Source organism: Blennius ocellaris (assembly GCF_963422515.1).
Source record: "Blennius ocellaris genome assembly, chromosome: 24".
Taxonomy (NCBI): domain Eukaryota; kingdom Metazoa; phylum Chordata; class Actinopteri; order Blenniiformes; family Blenniidae; genus Blennius; species Blennius ocellaris.
In genome coordinates this window covers 13,823,025-13,842,993 of record NC_137673.1, presented here as the reverse complement: position 1 = coordinate 13,842,993, position 19,969 = coordinate 13,823,025, and the positions used below count along the sequence as shown (strand labels likewise).

The following is a 19,969-nucleotide window of genomic DNA, read 5'->3' as shown; positions in this document are numbered from 1 at the left end:
GTGTGACGTCTCTTACCTGTCCACACACTCTGGTGTGTCTTCTTCATCCACGTCACTCATGTTGAGTCAGAGAGAAACACACCAACCTGGTCCACACACACACACACACACACACACACACACACACACACACACACACACACACACACACACACACACACACACACACACACACACACACACACACACACACACACACACACACAGTAGAGTGAGATCAGAGAGCGACAGCCGAGACAAAACAGAAAAAGGAAAACAAGAAGAAGAATAAATAATAAACAAACAGAGGAAATAACGTGAGAGAAGAAAATATAGAAACGTGGAAAATAGAACAAGTAATATGATTAATGTCAGTTGGAGGTTTCAGAGAAAAATGAAGCGTCTGGATGATAAATAATGAGATGATCGACTCGTGTGTGTGTGTGTGTGTGTGTGTGTGTGTGTGTGTGTGTGTGTGTGTGTGTGTGTGTGTGTGTGTGTTAGTTTGAATATTTCAGACTGACACCAACCTGAGCCAATCAGAGTGAAGGAGGGCTGAAGCCCCGCCCACAGCTGAACATTGAAAGAGTTTTTCCATAGAGAAGAAAAGAGGTGAAGAAAGGAGTTAATGGAGGTTGAAATGTTTGTCCAGCAGGTGAAGAAGAAGAAAGCAGCTGTCAGTGGTTTGTGATGGTGTGAATGAAAGAGGAAAAGAGAAGTGAGAAAGTCTTTCTCTCCGTTGTGGAAGCTTCTAAAGAGCTGCCAGAGTCTCACCTGAACTCTCTTCACTTCTTCTTACAGACACTTTTCCATGTGTGAGGAAAGTTGTGGAGAGAAGAAGCTGCTCTTCGTCCCTCTCAGTCCGTCTCTCATGTCTGACAAGCACAAAGTGACGCTTCCTCCTCTGACTCACCCACAAGTGTAAATGATTGATGGAGAAATCAGGAGAGTCGTTCAGCAGGAAACATGAACACTGTAAAGAAAACATTTAAACAGTTGTCTAAAGATATTTCTATACAATATTGAACACATGTAAACCTGGACAGAAGAGAAAGATACAGATCAAAGCAGTTGGACTATAAAGGAACATCGTCAAGGAAAACACAACAAAGGAAAATGATCAGACTCAACATCGTCCCTCATCTCAGTTACAGAGAAATTCTGACACAACATCAGTTCTATGGAGTCGACTTGAAACAAACACTGATGTTGACACTTACTGTGGACCAACACGCACACACACACACACACACACACACACACACACACACACACACACACACACACACCCTCTGCTCTACAGAACAAACCCATTTTAACGACTATCTCGAGGACATTTAGTGTCTTTTTGTTTTATTACTGTTGTTACAGTTTTATATTGTCTTGTTTTTAACACATTTATCTTCTATCTCATCTGGCTCTATGACCCTCTATCTCATCTAGCTCTATGACCTTCTATCTCATCTAGCTCTATGACCTTCTATCTCATCTGGCTCTGACCTTCTATCTCATCTGGCTCTATGACCTTCTATCTCATCTAGCTCTATGACCTTCTATCTCATCTGGCTCTATGACCTTCTATCTCATCTAGCTCTATGACCTTCTATCTCATCTAGCTCTATGACCTTCTATCTCATCTAGCTCTATGACCTCTTTCTCATCTAGCTCTATGACATTTACATGTCGGCTCCTCACAATGTTCACAAATCTCCTCCTCTGATTGGCTGAAATCTGGTTCCTTGACAGATTATTGATTCATGTTGTTGATGATTGTGTGAATAAATGTTCACTGGAAAGATTCATATCAGTTGTCCTTTGAGACACACACACACACACACACACACACACACACTAGAACAAACGTCCCATAGTGTCTGCTGGACAGACACACAGACACTAGAACAAGACGTCCCATAGCGTCTGCTGGACAGACACACAGACACTAGAACAAGACGTCCCATAGCGTCTGCTGGACAGACACACTAGAACAAGACGTCCCATAGCGTCTGCAGGACAGACACACAGACACACGGCGAGCAGCCACAGTGAAATCAGTCAAAGACAGCTGATGAAAGTTTTGTTGTGAGTTGACAGAGATTCTCACCTGCTGAACTCTTCACCTCTTCTCACAGACACTTGGAGAGAAGAAGTTGCTCTTCGTCCCTCGTCAGTCCTTCTGTCACTGTTTGATGTGAGGACGCCGTCACACCCTCATAACTCACAGTGTCAAAGTCCATGTTGTTCAGCTGGGACACGCCCTCATGACATCACCGTCCGTCTGAACTGAGACAAGTTGATCTTGAGAGCAGCCTCCAGAAACAAGTCAATGATTGATGTGACCTCCTGATTGGGCCGTCAGCAGCTTCATTCAGGGCCGTGATGAGAGCAGTCAGTCCTCCAACAAGGGGAATTACAGGGATTTACAGAAACAGGAGCTGAATATGACTCTGTCCCGCCACACTGCTCCAGTCATCAGCTGGGTTTTCTGCTTCGTCACATTCAGTCCAAAAGACTTGATTTCTGCTGCTGCAGTTGCTGTTTCTCATGAGATCAAAGGTCAATTCCAGCTGCTTCCTCTTGTGTGGCAGCTGGATGAACCCACACATATGTCTTGACGTGTCCAGCTCTCTGTCATTGTTCACTCTGTGGACGCTGCAGGACAAATCCAGGAGGCTTTATTGGATTAGGATGTTTCTGTTTTTATGTCTTCAATGAGAACATTGTTACATAATTCCATCAGTCCTCAGAGGAGCAGAGGACGTCCACACAAGGACACCACTCTGAACCATCTTCAGCTCATCTGGACATCTTCTGCCAGTCTGACCCTGTTTGAACCACTTCCTGTTCTACTGATGGTTTCCAGCTCAGTTTGAGGTCGTTTTCTCTTGGCCAAGAAAGAAGAAAACATTTTGAATAAATCTATCAAACCAAACCATTAATACAAAGAAAACTTAAGATGTATGAAAAGGAGTAGGAGGAAGCAGAGGCGTATTAAATCTTCTCCAGTCAATGTGTTTGTTTGTTGTTTGTTTAACCAGTCACACACTCCTCTCATCAGGAGCCCACAGTGAATGAAACACAATACCAGAGTGTGTGTCACCATGGAGCCAACAAAACAATCCACTGAAGATCTGGACGACACTGAAAAGTCCCTGGACTTCCTGTCAGAGGAGGTTTCTGCTGTCTGGACCACAGAGGATAATCTGTCTGACTCCGTGGAGCGACAGGTGGTCCAGGGGAATAGAGGTGGACCAGAACACCCTGGAGGTCCGTCACCTGCTGCCCAGCAGGAGCAACAACCACAAACCAGACATCATCATGACGCTTGGCAACACAAAACATCAAACTGAGCTCCTGAAACAAGGGAGGAAACTGAGAGGATGGGACGTCTACATCAATGAACATTTGACCAAAAGGAAGGCGGACATCAGGAAAGCCCGGGTCCTGAAGAACCAGGGGAGGATCCAGGCAACGTGGACCTCAGATCTTCATCAAGATGAACGGGACACCGGAGGAGGAGAAGGTCCTGCTGATCCCAGACATGGAGGAGCTGGAGAGATTTAGCTGAGGACTGGACAAAAGGTCAAACTACATGGACTCACCATATTATGATGACACTCAATGTCAGGAGGAACTCATCAGCAGCTACAATGACTGTGAACTACAATCGTCTGGACGTGAAATCATTTCATTCCACTGAAGACAAACATCAGGACCTGGAGGATGATGTCGACCCGGACAATAACTTCTACTACGACATCACTGACAACTGCTGCTCTGACTCTGAACATCCATTCAACAGGACACTTCAAACAGACAATGAACTTTCTATTATACATTTCAACAGCAGGAGCTTGTGTTCAAACTTTAGTCCAATCAAACACAATCCAGGACATTTCAAACAACCTTCAGTGTTTTGACCATCTCTGAAACGTGGATCTGCACTGAGAAGGAAGCTGATTTGACCTGATGGATACGAGTTCAACTACTTGAACAGAGAGAGGAAGACTGGAGGAGGAGGAGGAGCTTTATATGTGGACATAAACCTGAAGTATAAAGGAGGAAAATATGACCACAGTAATGAAAGATGTATTTCAATGTAGAACAGTAGAACTCTGTATAGAACATAAAGATAATGTAACTGTAAACTGCGTCTATAGAACAGCAGGTTCTAACAGAAATCTTCAGGGATTGGGTTAAAGAAACATTTACAGCTTCAACTCAGAAGGTTTTGTGAGAAACTTTTTACTTTAACTTTGATCTGCTGAAGCCAAATAATCACAAACTAACAATAGAGTTTATAGATACGATGTACAGTTTGAACCTTTCCTCTAAAATCACCAGACCAGTACAATCACGTCTCATAGAGCCACATTAATAGATCACTTATTCACAAACCTGTTAGACAATAAAACCACAAATGGATTATTGATTAACAATATCAGCAATCATTTACTGGTTCGTCTACAGAACTGAGAGTCGGTATCAAGTGAAGACAACACTGATAAAAACTGTCCAATAAAGAAATACACTGAAAGAAATCTAACTTGAATTCAATAAAATAAATGTTTTAAACTTTGATTTGACAAGAATCCTTTTTTCACTTTGATATTCATCTTTTGAAAAAAACATTGTTTTCATTTTGATGTTCACTTTACTTTACTTTGATTTTGACATTGATGTTGACAAAAATCTCTTTTTCATTCAAAGTGAAGATGTAACTTGGTAGACCAGGAAGTTACAACACTGATCTGTTGCAACAGATGCTGATCTCCTTTGATCTCCCTGAGGAGCCTCTCTCATCTGCTGAATTGAATCCACAGGAGGTAATGAGACATTGATGGACTCTGCTGCTCTCTGATTATGTAACTAAACACACCTGTGAGCTACAAGCTTTAAATACTGGAGGTTCAATCACAGCAGGAGGTCATAACTCAAGGGTTTTGGTCCAGAAGTGTCTGCAGATGAACTTCATCCACAACTGAAGGTTAGAGTCTGCTGGAGTCAGTCCTGCAATATGCAAATTAGCCATGAGCACCAGACAGGAGGAAGCCTGACTTTGAATAACTTTGTAAATAAAGTCACTCAGTTCTCACCATTTAAATCTCAATTCAGGTTTGATTTAAAACCAAGCAGTTCTTCATTCCAGCTTCAAATGGAGAGAAAACTGGTTTTCCTGAAGCAAAACTTCTCACCTGCAGCCAATCAGACACTGAGAAAATATGATGCAATACAGCCACAGTCTGCTCACATGTTTCCTGATTGTTTTCAAATCCAGAGCGTAGCTTTTCAGCATCTTCAGGAAGGAACAATGGACTAGAATTTGTTGAGTTTCAAAACAGAAGAGTCTCCACTTCTGCACCTTGGTGGTCAGGATGAGTGTCTGCTTCGTCTCATCAGAAGTGAGAATCATATGGAGACACAACACTGTGTTGTGTTGCATCAGTGTGTTTTAGGCTCAAGGAGGTTCCAAAGGAAGCATCAGTGTGTTTTAGGCTAAAGGAGGTTCTAAAGGACGCATCAGTGTGTTTTAGGCTAAAGGAGGTTCTAAAGGAAGCATCAGTGTGTTTTAGGCTAAAGGAGGTTCCAAAGGAAGCATCAGTGTGTTTTAGGCTAAAGGAGGTTCTAAAGGAAGCATCAGTGTGTTTTAGGCTAAATGAGGTTCTAAAGGAAGCATCAGTGTGTTTTAGGCTAAAGGAGGTTCTAAAGGACGCATCAGTGTGTTTTAGGCTAAAGGAGGTTCTAAAGGAAGCATCAGTGTGTTTTAGGCTAAAGGAGGTTCCAAAGGAAGCATCAGTGTGTTTTAGGCTAAAGGAGGTTCTAAAGGAAGCATCAGTGTGTTTTAGGCTAAATGAGGTTCCAAAGGAAGCATCAGTGTGTTTTAGGCTAAAGGAGGTTCCAAAGGAAGCATCAGTGTGTTTTAGGCTAAAGGAGGTTCTAAAGGAAGCATCAGTGTGTTTTAGGCTAAATGAGGTTCTAAAGGAAGCATCAGTGTGTTTTAGGCTAAAGGAGGTTCTAAAGGACGCATCAGTGTGTTTTAGGCTAAAGGAGGTTCTAAAGGAAGCATCAGTGTGTTTTAGGCTAAAGGAGGTTCCAAAGGAAGCATCAGTGTGTTTTAGGCTAAAGGAGGTTCTAAAGGAAGCATCAGTGTGTTTTAGGCTAAATGAGGTTCTAAAGGAAGCATCAGTGTGTTTTAGGCTAAAGGAGGTTCTAAAGGACGCATCAGTGTGTTTTAGGCTAAAGGAGGTTCTAAAGGAAGCATCAGTGTGTTTTAGGCTAAAGGAGGTTCCAAAGGAAGCATCAGTGTGTTTTAGGCTAAAGGAGGTTCTAAAGGACGCATCAGTGTGTTTTAGGCTAAAGGAGGTTCTAAAGGAAGCACTAGTGTGTTTTAGGCTAAAGGAGGTTCCAAAGGAAGCATCAGTGTGTTTTAGGCTCAAGGAGGTTCTAAAGGAAGCATCAGTGTGTTTTAGGCTAAAAGAGGTTCTAAAGGAAGCATCAGTGTGTTTTAGGCTAAAGGAGGTTCTAAAGGAAGCATCAGTGTGTTTTAGGCTAAAGGAGGTTCTAAAGGAAGTATCAGGGTGTTTTAGGCTAAAGGAGGTTCTAAAGGAAGCATCAGTGTGTTTTAGGCTAAAGGAGGTTCTAAAGGAAGCATCAGTGTGTTTTAGGCTAAAGGAGGTTCTAAAGGAAGCATCAGTATGTTTTAGGCTAAAGGAGGTTCTAAAGGAAGCATCAGTGTGTTTTAGGCTAAAGGAGGTTCCAAAGGAAGCATCAGTGTGTTTTAGGCTAAAGGAGGTTCCAAAGGAAGCATCAGTGTGTTTTAGGCTAAAGGAGGTTCTAAAGGAAGCATCAGTGTGTTTTAGGCTAAAGGAGGTTCCAAAGGAAGCATCAGTGTGTTTTAGGCTAAAGGAGGTTCCAAAGGAAGCATCAGTGTGTTTTAGGCTAAATGAGGTTCTAAAGGAAGCATCAGTGTGTTTTAGGCTAAAGGAGGTTCCAAAGAAAGCATCAGTGTGTTTTAGGCTAAAGGAGGTTCCAAAGGAAGCATCGGTGTGTTTTAGGCTCAAGGAGGTTCCAAAGGAAGCATCAGTGTGTTTTAGGCTAAAGGAGGTTCTAAAGGAAGCATCAGTGTGTTTTAGGCTAAAGGAGGTTCCAAAGGAAGCATCAGTGTGTTTTAGGCTAAAGGAGGTTCTAAAGGAAGCATCAGTGTGTTTTAGGCTAAATGAGGTTCCAAAGGAAGCATCAGTGTGTTTTAGGCTAAAGGAGGTTCTAAAGGAAGCATCAGTGTGTTTTAGGCTAAAGGAGGTTCTAAAGGAAGCATCAGTGTGTTTTAGGCTAAAGGAGGTTCCAAAGGAAGCATCAGTGTGTTTTAGGCTAAAGGAGGTTCCAAAGGAAGCATCAGTGTGTTTTAGGCTAAAGGAGGTTCTAAAGGAAGCATCAGTGTGTTTTAGGCTAAAGGAGGTTCCAAAGGAAGCATCAGTGTGTTTTAGGCTAAAGGAGGTTCTAAAGGAAGCATCAGTGTGTTTTAGGCTAAATGAGGTTCTAAAGGAAGCATCAGTGTGTTTTAGGCTAAAGGAGGTTCTAAAGGACGCATCAGTGTGTTTTAGGCTAAAGGAGGTTCTAAAGGAAGCATCAGTGTGTTTTAGGCTAAAGGAGGTTCCAAAGGAAGCATCAGTGTGTTTTAGGCTAAAGGAGGTTCTAAAGGAAGCATCAGTGTGTTTTAGGCTAAATGAGGTTCTAAAGGAAGCATCAGTGTGTTTTAGGCTAAAGGAGGTTCTAAAGGACGCATCAGTGTGTTTTAGGCTAAAGGAGGTTCTAAAGGAAGCATCAGTGTGTTTTAGGCTAAAGGAGGTTCCAAAGGAAGCATCAGTGTGTTTTAGGCTAAAGGAGGTTCTAAAGGACGCATCAGTGTGTTTTAGGCTAAAGGAGGTTCTAAAGGAAGCACTAGTGTGTTTTAGGCTAAAGGAGGTTCCAAAGGAAGCATCAGTGTGTTTTAGGCTCAAGGAGGTTCTAAAGGAAGCATCAGTGTGTTTTAGGCTAAAAGAGGTTCTAAAGGAAGCATCAGTGTGTTTTAGGCTAAAGGAGGTTCTAAAGGAAGCATCAGTGTGTTTTAGGCTAAAGGAGGTTCTAAAGGAAGTATCAGGGTGTTTTAGGCTAAAGGAGGTTCTAAAGGAAGCATCAGTGTGTTTTAGGCTAAAGGAGGTTCTAAAGGAAGCATCAGTGTGTTTTAGGCTAAAGGAGGTTCTAAAGGAAGCATCAGTATGTTTTAGGCTAAAGGAGGTTCTAAAGGAAGCATCAGTGTGTTTTAGGCTAAAGGAGGTTCCAAAGGAAGCATCAGTGTGTTTTAGGCTAAAGGAGGTTCCAAAGGAAGCATCAGTGTGTTTTAGGCTAAAGGAGGTTCTAAAGGAAGCATCAGTGTGTTTTAGGCTAAAGGAGGTTCCAAAGGAAGCATCAGTGTGTTTTAGGCTAAAGGAGGTTCCAAAGGAAGCATCAGTGTGTTTTAGGCTAAATGAGGTTCTAAAGGAAGCATCAGTGTGTTTTAGGCTAAAGGAGGTTCCAAAGAAAGCATCAGTGTGTTTTAGGCTAAAGGAGGTTCCAAAGGAAGCATCGGTGTGTTTTAGGCTCAAGGAGGTTCCAAAGGAAGCATCAGTGTGTTTTAGGCTAAAGGAGGTTCCAAAGGAAGCATCGGTGTGTTTTAGGCTAAAGGAGGTTCTAAAGGAAGCATCAGTGTGTTTTAGGCTAAATGAGGTTCTAAAGGAAGCATCAGTGTGTTTTAGGCTAAAAGAGGTTCTATAGGAAGCATTGAACCTCCTTTCTTGAGATTAATGATAATTTCAACTCAGGAACATCTTCCAGCATGAGCCGTGGATAACGTTCTGCTGCAAGAACATCCTCCATCATGAGCCGTGGAGAACGTTCTGCTGCAGCAACATCCTCCAGCATAAGCCGTGGAGAACGTTCTGCCGCAGGAACATCCTCCATCATGAGCCGTGGAGAACGTTCTGCTGCAGGAACATCCTCCATCATGAGCTGTGGAGAACGTTCTGCTGCAGGAACATCCTCCATCATGAGCCGTGGAGAACGTTCTGCTGCAGCAACATCCTCCATCATGAGTCATGGAGAACGTTCTGCTGCAGGAACATCCTCCAGTATGAGCCGTGGAGAACGTTCTGCTGCAGGAACATCCTCCATCATGAGTCGTGGAGAACGTTCTGCTGCAGGAACATCCTCCAGCATGAGTGGTTTGGCGCTGGGTCAGTATTGGTGTAGGGAGGCATTTCTTTGTATGGCCCACAGCCTCCATGTTCTAGCCAGAGGAACCCTGACTGCCATGAGGTACCAGATCCTCAGACCCATTGTGAGACCAGCACTATCGGTGCTGAACAACCACACACCAGGAACAGTAAACAAGCTTTTGTCTGGGCAGCATTGTTAGATTAGCCTGAAGCTAATACATGCAATGTGTTTATTTTCTGTGTTTTCTCATAAAGCTGCATCTGTTTGTGTTCACGTGTGAACGTCGTGTTCAGGTGCTCTCCTGTCCGAGTGCGGAGAGGGAGAGAGAACCACCGAACAGAACATCTGAACCTCCGTTTCAGTCGTTCGGCTCGTTTCAGTCGTTCGGCTCGTTTCAGTCGTTCGGCTCGTTTCAGTCGTTCGGCTCGTTTCAGTCGTTCGGCTCATTTCAGTCGTTCGGCTCGTTTCAGTCGTTCGGCTCGTTTCAGTCGTTCGGCTCATTTCAGTCGTTCAGTTCGCTTCGAGCCTCCTGGTTCACGCCCCCACCTGTCTTCCTCACTCACCACACCACAACATAGACCTTGAAAGAGCGCCCCCTACTGCTCTCTCCATCACCCCTCCACCTCTCACAACAACACATCCACGACCCCGCCTCTGCAGTTCCTGTCATCACCACAACAACATCCACCTCCTCCACCTCCTCCACCTCCCCTCAGCTCCTCCCCTCAGATTTGATGTTTTACAATCCAGTGGAGTGAACGCAGCCAGCCAGGACATTTGAGTTCACAACAGTAGATCTATTTGGACCATAAGAAGTGAAGGACATGGTGAGAAAGAGAGTGAGGCTCAAGGTCTGGGGTGTTGTCTTCTGCTGGGTGTTGTTTCTTCATGTGTATATACACAATAACCAGTGTATATAATCTGTGACAAGTAATATTCAACCTCACAGCCTGTATTCAGACAAGGCAGGTCAGTAAAACTTGTAAATGATTGATGATTCATAAAAAGAGCTGCATTGGCCGGGAATTGAACCCGGGCCTCCCGCGTGGCAGAATTCTACCACTGAACCAGCAATGCTCTCATGTTTCCATGTTCCCACCATCAGAGGTCATGTGATTCACCTGCAGAGCTCAGTGGACTCAGATTACAGTATTTTCACTATAAAAACATCATTTCTTCTGATCACAGTCGGGGAATTGAACATCGGCCTCCTGCGGGACAGGCTGGGATACTCTCCACTGTACTAACGAGGAGATGTTGAAGTTGCTGCCTGTTTGTCCTAGTGTGTCCACACACACACACACACACACACACACACACACACACACACACACACACACACACACACACACACACACACACACACACACACACACTCTTTCTTTGTACACAGTGTTGCTGTTTAGTAGATTAGATCTCCTGTTAGATGACGTTGTTACTTGATTGTATTGATTTATGATATTATTTCTGAATTATTTATGAATTAATGCATTTGTGTAAATAAAAACCTGTTAGCTGAATTGATGGATTCCTGGTAATTATTGTGTATTTATTGTTGATAATTCACTGGTTTGTAACAGTCTGAGCTAGAATCTCACACCTTCCTTGTTATTTAAGATTGTTATATTTTGCACAGGAATATTAACTAACTTAAATAACCTTTTTACAAACAAGACTGATATTTTGGTATTAGATATTTCTAGTTTAGCTGGTGGTTCCACAATTCCAGTATTATTTGATAAATAAACAATTTATTCAAGTTAATAATTCTTCATTAATAAATTATTTTGGATACTTTCTTCACTTTTAAGTAATTACTCAATTACTTTAGGAGTTGTTAATGAGTAAATGACCATTTACTTCCATTAATAATTAAAATTTTTCAGAATGACTTCCAGTGATTTATTACTTTCAGTAATCTATTACTTACAGTAATTTTAGCGCTAATAACCAACATACTCGTTTACGGTTGTCGACATACTTGTTTGTGGTCGCCGCCATATTTAAAATGACAACTGACTGTTTCCTTCCCTTCAGGACAACATAGTGTCTCATCTAACCCTACTCTTCTCTATTCTAAATACTGCAGTACATTTACTCTTCTCTATTCTAAATACTGCAGTACATTTACTCTTCTCTATTCTAAATACTGCAGTACATTTACTCTTCTCTATTCTAAATACTGCAGTACATTTACTCTTCTCTATTCTAAATACTGCAGTACATTTACTCTTCTCTATTCTAAATACTGCAGTACATTTACTCTTCTCTATTCTAAATACTGCAGTACATTTACTCTTCTCTATTCTAAATACTGCAGTACATTTACTCTTCTCTATTCTAAATACTGCAGTACATTTACTCTTCTCTATTCTAAATACTGCAGTACATTTACTCTTCTCTATTCTAAATACTGCAGTACATTTACTCTTCTCTATTCTAAATACTGCAGTACATTTACTCTTCTCTATTCTAAATACTGCAGTACATTTACTCTTCTCTATTCTAAATACTGCAGTACATTTACTCTTCTCTATTCTAAATACTGCAGTACATTTACTCTTCTCTATTCTAAATACTGCAGTACATTTACTCTTCTCTATTCTAAATACTGCAGTACATTTACTCTTCTCTATTCTAAATACTGCAGTACATTTACTCTTCTCTATTCTAAATACTGCAGGACATTTACTCTTCTCTATTCTAAATACTGCAGTACATTTACTCTTCTCTACTCTAAATACTGCAGTACATTTACTCTTCTCTATTCTAAATACTGCAGTACATTTACTCTTCTCTATTCTAAATACTGCAGTACATTTACTCTTCTCTACTCTAAATACTGCAGTACATTTACTCTTCTCTACTCTAAATACTGCAGTACATTTACTCTTCTCTGTTCTAAATACTGCAGTACATTTACTCTTCTCTGTTCTAAATACTGCAGTACATTTACTCTTCTCTGTTCTAAATACTGCAGTACATTTACTCTTCTCTGTTCTAAATACTGCAGTACATTTACTCTTCTCTATTCTAAATACTGCAGTACATTTACTCTTCTCTTTTCTAAATACTGCAGTACATTTACTCTTCTCTATTCTAAATACTGCAGTACATTTACTCTTCTCTATTCTAAATACTGCAGTACATTTACCCTTCTCTATTCTAAATACTGCACTACATTTACTCTTCTCTATTCTAAACACTGCAGTACATTTACTCTTCTCTATTCTAAATACTGCAGTACATTTACTCTTCTCTCTTCTAAATACTGCAGTACATTTACTCTTCTCTATTCTAAATACTGCAGTACATTTACTCTTCTCTATTCTAAATACTGCAGTACATTTACTCTTCTCTATTGTAAATACTGCAGTACATTTACTCTTCTCTATTCTAAATACTTCATTACATTTACTCTTCTCTATTCTAAATACTGCAGTACATTGACATTTCACATCACTGCACCTCTTATTTTATATCCCACATCGTTGCTGAGCCACGTAGCAAACCTTTATTCTGTAGGAGCAAACCTTTATTCTGGAGACACTTGCTGTGGACATGATGGACCAACTTGTCCAACTCTCTCTGGACCTATTTCAGCAAGACACTGCAGCTGGAACCACATCTGGAGAGTTCAGCTACTAAACTGATCTGCCTGCTTCATTCATTCATTCATGCAGTGACAATGTGGTGCATTAAGCAAAACAAACTACAAGAATGGAGAGTAACTGTAGTTACTTCAGCAGGAAAGGAGTAAATGTCCATGACGAACCTTTAAAAAGTTCCTCTGACAACTTTAAAAGAATCAAACATCCATGAATCATTGATCTTTATTTTCTACACAAGCTCAGGTGACTTTGATAGAGAAAACTCTTATGAGACAGTGTGGAAAGGAAAAGTCCCTCGAACAGGAAGAACCTTTGTAGAGAGGACAGAGGAGAGGACAGGAGAGAGGACAGGAGAGAGGAGAGAGGAGAGGACAGGAGAGAGGACAGAGAGGACAGAGAGGACAGGAGAGAGGACAGAGAGGACAGGAGAGAGGACAGAGAGGACCGGAGAGAGGACAGGAGAGGGGACAGAGGAGAGGACAGGAGAGAGGACAAGAGAGGGGACAGAAGAGAGGACATGAGAGAGGACATAAGAGAGGACGGAAGAGAGGACAAGAGAGAGGACAGAACAGAGGACAGGTGAGAGGACAGGAGAGAGGACAGGAGCGAGGACAGGAGAGAGGAAAGGTGAGAGGACAGGAGAGAGGACCGGAGAGACGACAGAAGAGAGGACAGAGGAGAGGTCATGAGAGAGGACATAAGAGAGGACAAAGGATGGGACAGGAGAGAGGACAGAGGAGAGGACAGAGGAGAGGACAGGATAGAGGACAGAAGAGAGGACAGAGGAGAGGACATGAGAGAGGACATAAGAGAGGATGGAAGAGAGGACAAGAGAGAGGACAGAACAGAGGACAGGTGAGAGGACAGGAGAGAGGACAGAAGCGAGGACAGGAGAGAGGAAAGGTGAGAGGACAGGAGAGAGGACAGGAGAGAGGACAGAAGAGAGGACAGAGGAGAGGACATGAGAGAGGACATAAGAGAGGACAAAGGATGGGACAGGAGAGAGGACAGAGGAGAGGAAAGGAGAGAGGACAGAGGAGAGGGCAGACGAGAGGACAGGATAGAGGACAGAGGAGAGGACAGAGGAGAGGACATGATAGAGGAAAGAAGAGAGGACAGAGGAGAGGACATGATAGAGGACATAAGAGAGGATGGAAGAGAGGACAAGAGAGAGGACAGAACAGAGGACAGGGGAGAGGACAGGAGAGAGGACAGAAGCGAGGACAGAAGAGAGGACACAGGAGAGGACATGAGAGAGGACATAAGAGAGGACAAAGGATGGGACAGGAGAGAGGACAGGAGAGAGGACAGAGGAGAGGGCAGACGAGAGGACAGGATAGAGGACAGAGGAGAGGACAGAGGAGAGGACATGATAGAGGACAGAAGAGAGGACAGAGGAGAGGACATGATAGAGGACATAAGAGAGGATGGAAGAGAGGACAAGAGAGAGGACAGAACAGAGGACAGGGGAGAGGACAGGAGAGAGGACAGAAGCGAGGACAGAAGAGAGGACACAGGAGAGGACATGAGAGAGGACATAAGAGAGGACAAAGGATGGGACAGGAGAGAGGACAGAGGAGAGGGCAGAGGAGAGGACAGGATAGAGGACAGAAGAGAGGACAGAGGAGAGGACATAGGAGGGGACAGGAGAGAGGACAGAGGAGAGGACAGGAGAGAGGACAGAAGAGAGGACAGGAGAGAGGACAGGAGAGAGGACAGAAGCGAGGACAGGAGAGAGGAAAGGTGAGAGGACAGGAGAGAGGACAGGAGAGAGGACAGATGAGAGGACATGAGAGAGGACATAAGAGAGGACAAAGGATGGGACAGGAGAGAGGACAGAGGAGAGGGCAGAGGAGAGGACAGAATAGAGGACAGAAGAGAGGACAGAGGAGAGGACATAGGAGGGGACAGGAGAGAGGACAGAGGAGAGGACAGGAGAGAGTACAGAAGAGAGGACAGGAGAGAGGACATTGGAGGGGACAGGAGAGAGGATGGGAGAGAGTACAGAACAGAGGACAGGAGAGAGGACAGAGAGGACAGAAGAGAAGACAGGAGAGAGGACAGGAGAGAGGACAGAAGAGAGGACAGGAGAGAGGACAGAGGAGAGGACAGGAGAGAGGACAGAAGAGAGGACAGAGGAGAGGACAGAGGAGGGGACAGGAGAGAGGATGGGAGAGAGTACAGAACAGAGGACAGGAGAGAGGACAGAGAGGACAGAAGAGAAGACAGCAGAAAGGACAGGAGAAAGGACAGGAGAGAGGATAGAAGAGAGGACAGGAGAGAGGACAGAGGAGAGGACAGACAGACAGATAGATAAGAGAGAGATCCACTCTGTGAAGACTGATCAGGACAGGAGGCTTCAAACCACCTTCAGCTCCATCATCAGACCTCCAGCAGGTTGAGAGACACGTTATTACATGTAATAGTGGTAAAGAACTAGTACATGTTATTACATGTAATAGTGGTAAAGAAGTAGTAAATGTTATTACATGTAATAGTGGAGAAGAAGTAGTAAATGTTATTACATGTAATAGTGGTAAATTAATAGTACATGTTATTACATGTAATAGTGGAGAAGAAGTAGTAAATGTTATTACATGTAATAGTGGTAAAGAAGTAGTAAATGTTATTACATGTAATAGTGGTAAAGAAGTAGCAAATGTTATTACATGTAATAGTGGTAAATTAATAGTACATGTTATTACATGTAATAGTGGAGAAGAAGTAGTAAATGTTATTACATGTAATAGTGGTAAAGAAGTAGTAAATGTTATTACATGTAATAGTGGTAAAGAAGTAGCAAATGTTATTACATGTAATAGTGGTGAAGAAATAGTACATGTTATTACATGTAATAGTGGAGAAGAAGTAGTAAATGTTATTACATGTAGTAGTGGTAAAGAAGTAGTACATGTTATTACATGCAATAATGGTAAAGAAGTAGCAAATGTTATTACATGTAATAGTGGTAAAGAAGTAGTAAATGAAAACAGCAAGTTATAAGATTACTACACCATCACCAGGTGAAAACAGGAAGTAATGAGATTACTACACCATCACCAGGTGAAAACAGGAAGTTATAAGATCACTACACCATCACCAGGTGAAAACCGGAAGTAATGAGATTACGACACCATCACCAGGTTAAAACAGGAAGTTATCATTTACTACACCATCACCAGGTGAAAACAGGAAGTTATAAGATTACTACGTCATCACCAGGTGGAAACAGGAAGTAATAAGATTACTACACCATCACATGATGAAAACAGGAAGTAATCAGAATACTACACCATCACTAGGTGAAAACAGGAAGTAATCAGAATACTACACCATCACCAGGTGAAAACAGGAAGTTATAAGATTACTACACCATCACATGATGAAAACAGGAAGTAATCAGAATACTACACCATCACCAGGTGAAAACAGGAAGTTATAAGATTACTACACCATCACCAGATGAAAACAGGAAGTTATAAGATTACTACACAATCACCAGGTGAAAACAGGAAGTAATGAGATTACTACACCATCACCAGGTGAAAACAGGAAGTTATAAGATTACGACACCACCACCAGGTGAAAACAGGAAGTTATAAGATTACGACACCATCACCAGGTGAAAACAGGAAGTAATCAGATTACTACACCATCACCAGGTGAAAACACGAAGTAATCAGAGTACTACACCATCACCAGGTTAAAACAGGAAGTTATGAGATTACGACACCATCACCAGGTGAAAACAGGAAGTTATAAGATTACTACACCATCACCAGGTTAAAACAGGAAGTAATCAGATTACTACACCATCACCAGATGAAAACAGGAAGTAATCAGATTACTACACCATCACCAGGTGAAAACAGGAAGTTGTAAGATTACTACACCATCACCAGGTGAAAACAGGAAGTTATAAGATTACGACACCATCACCAGGTGAAAACAGGAAGTAATCAGATTACTACACCATCACCAGGTGAAAACAGGAAGTTGTAAGATTACTACACCATCACCAGGTGAAAACAGGAAGTAATCAGATTACTACACCATCACCAGGTGAAAACAGGAAGCTATAAGATTACTACACCATCACCAGGTGAAAACAGGAAGTAATCAGATTACTACACCATCACCAGATGCATTCAGACTCTTGTTCATCATGGAGGTTGGTTCTCCAGTGAGAGAGCTAGAACGTTTGGTTGGTTCTCCAGTGAGAGAGCTAGAACGTTCTCCACTGGCTAGGAGGACCTGGGCCTCCAGCCTTGTGTGACCTGAGCCCATCAGGATGTTGATGATGATGTGAAAAACACTGACAAGCTGCATGTAGATGGTTTCAAAAGACACAATATATCGACCACTCTACTCCTATGATGTCTTCCATTGGATTTATCGTCTTACTTCTGGAAGTAGAACATCAAAAACATAACAATGAGTCTCAGGTCTTCTTGGTTCCTGTGACCTCCTCCATCTCTTCCAGTAGCTCCAACATCTGTTACAACACAGAGGAATAAAAGTAAACAAATCTAGCTTATGTTACATAAAAACTCTCCAACTTGATTGAAGAGATGTTTTCAGACCTGCTGGTCACTGAAACATCTTCATGATGACGAGCTGCTGGAGGGCAGGTGATGCAGACGACATCTTCCAGAGGTTCTTTCTGTCTGAATGACCCTCCAGTCCATGAGATCATCATGAAGCTCTGAAGCCAAAGAGCAAAGAGAGAAGAGAGAACAGATATTAGCACAAGAGAATAGAATCTCTAACAGCACAGTTTGTTTCACTCACCTTGATCTGCTCTCTGGAAAACACAGTGAGGATCCTCCTCCTCCTTCAACAGCCTGCTTGGAGCGCGCCTGGGGTCTCGTGGCCGAGAAATCCCAGGGACAGTGAACTACACACTGTCCCAGAAGCGCAGTGGAGGAGCACAAGGGAACAGCTGTTGCTGAGTTGCGCAACGTTAGTGAGGAGAGGAGAAGAGAGAAAAGAGGGGGAGAAAGACGGACAGATCCTACTGTGTGTGCAACTTTCCCAGCTTGTCCACGAGTCCAAATAGGTGAATTAGGCAGGATTTGGACACCAGGAGCAGCGGGGCAAGCTGAGAGAGAGAGAGAGAGAGAGAGAGAGAGAGAGAGAGAGAGAGAGAGAGAGAGAGAGAGAGAGAGAGAGAGAGAGAGAGAGAGAGAGAGAGAGAGAGAGAGAGAGAGAGCTGCACAGTGCGGAGGTTCGCGCTGATGTGAATCCAACGCACAGACACAGATTGGTTGAAACTACGGGATCGGTGTCCCTGAGTTCAAACAATAATAAAACACACAGCAATCTTAAAGTCACGTTATTCTCATTGTCTGTCCAGACTCTAAGCCTTACTTAGTTGGACGAGGGTGAACGTGCTTCATGGCCGGTTGAAGTCTGTTGATTTCCGGCCACGGGCTGGTTTCTCTGGCGTCCCAGGGAAACAAGCTGAACTGTTTGTGGACAGGGAAAAGTCCACAGGATGATCCCAGGAGTGATCAAGCTTCTTGTGAGGAGGGGAAGAAGAAGCGGGTTCAGGTCAGCATGAGGGAGTGTGCGGTGGCAGCGCACACTCAGGATCCACTGAAGAAAAAAGAAAAAAACAAAAAACAAAAGTAATTCCACGGTGGTTCTCGGCTCGTCCAGCGAGGTGAAGAACTCTCCGGGCCGGTCAGAGTGTTAACACATGTGGTACTTCGTCTCCGTGCAAAGAGGTGCGTCCGTCTCGGAGCACATTCGACTTGGAAGAGCAGAAGTTTCCTGCGCAGGTGATTTTATATCGCTTCGCTTGGTTCCAGTTCCCGCTGTGCTCAGGGCCATGTGGACCAATCCTGAAGGAGGGCCCACCCTGGAGGCTCCGGCTGGTGAGGGAGGTCTTGGGCTCCCCTGATGTTGACCTCCAGTGTTGCACCATGCTGGGGGGGGGGGGACCTGGGGGGAGGGTCACATGACCAATGGCGAACTTTTCCAGTCCTGGGCATGTGGTCTCTTTGTTCTTAAAACGTGGTCCCCCTTCCCCCCTTCCATGAGGTTGAGTGACCACTGGACTTTGGCTCCAACACTTGCAAACTTAAGATGTTCAGCAGAGAAAGAGTCCATACCTGTCAATTTATTCACTGATAGGCTTTTGATGAACCTCACGGGAGCTTATTATGGCTCCAAAAAGTGGATTTTATTCACTATGAATATGAAAAACAAATGTACGCCTGTATTGACTTCTGTTTCAAGCTTCGAGCCAGCCAGGAGTTGAACCTAGAGTCTTCTGATCCGTAGTCAGACACGTTATTCATTGCACCACTGGCCCATTGATGCTTGTTGTTTAGTTGTAAAATCAGAGAGCAGCTGAGTCCATCAATGTCTCAATACCTCCTGTGGATTCAATTCAGATGAGAGAGGCTCCTCGTGGAGATCAAAGGAGATCAAAGGAGAGTGCCTAACACTAACCCTTCAAACCCCCAGGGAGGGCAGCACTCTGGTGCCCTCTCTTGTCCAGCCGCCACTGAAACAGGCCCATGGAACACTTTTCAAAATTAACTGTTTCAAATTAAAGGTTCCCTCTGTTGAAGTCTGACACTGAAGCTAATCAATTACAAGTTACTTGTCAAAAAATGTAGGTTGTGATGTCAGTCACACGTCAATAACAAGTAGTTGCATTTAGAAAAATGCCTGAACTGGTTCCACAAATCAACGAGGCCTGGGTCTGGAGTCAAAACTTTGGAATTGGGAATTTTTAACTTGGACACAAAACAGGTTTTTGTTCAGCCTGTTCTCACTTTAAATGATAATTAATTCAGCCTCTTTTCCTTGTGATAATGAACTGATGCTATTGGTGTGGCTGAGTGGTCCAAAGCACTAGATTAAGCCTCCAGTCTCTCAGATGGTGTAGGTTCAAATCCCACCACTGCCTCTTTCAAAGCTCTGGATAAATTTAGTTCCTCAAATCGAGAGTGGTCTGGGTGCAGACTCTCATGCTTCCTCTACTGTCAGACAGGAAATGATGACATTTTTAACCTGAATGCACAGGCACAAGCTACATATTAGCGATAAGTTGCTTTTTTAAAATTTTCCCGAGAAAGTAATGAATGTATGGTTTCTTGTGTGTGTTTGCCGTTTATATACCTGCCGTAAACTAA

General features: G+C 43.1%; 1 protein-coding gene across 10 annotated transcripts in view; it reads right to left on the bottom strand.

Moving 5' to 3' along the window:
* LOC308147478 (protein NLRC3-like) overlaps window positions 1–19,969 on the bottom strand; it is a 241,740-nt gene that overhangs the window by 15,051 nt on the left and 206,720 nt on the right. For 4 of the 10 annotated variants that reach the window (XM_080519631.1, XM_080519632.1, XM_080519624.1 and 1 more), the window contains exons 1-2: window positions 754–874; window positions 17–86 (exon numbers count right to left, since the gene is read on the bottom strand). The exons of the other annotated variants lie outside the window; for them this stretch is intronic. In XM_080519631.1, the coding sequence (XP_080375757.1) occupies window positions 17–60 (44 nt within the window). In that variant the 5' untranslated portion in view covers window positions 61–86; window positions 754–874. Of the gene's footprint in view, window positions 1–16; window positions 87–753; window positions 875–19,969 lie in introns of those variants that run through there. 10 annotated transcript variants of the gene reach the window in all.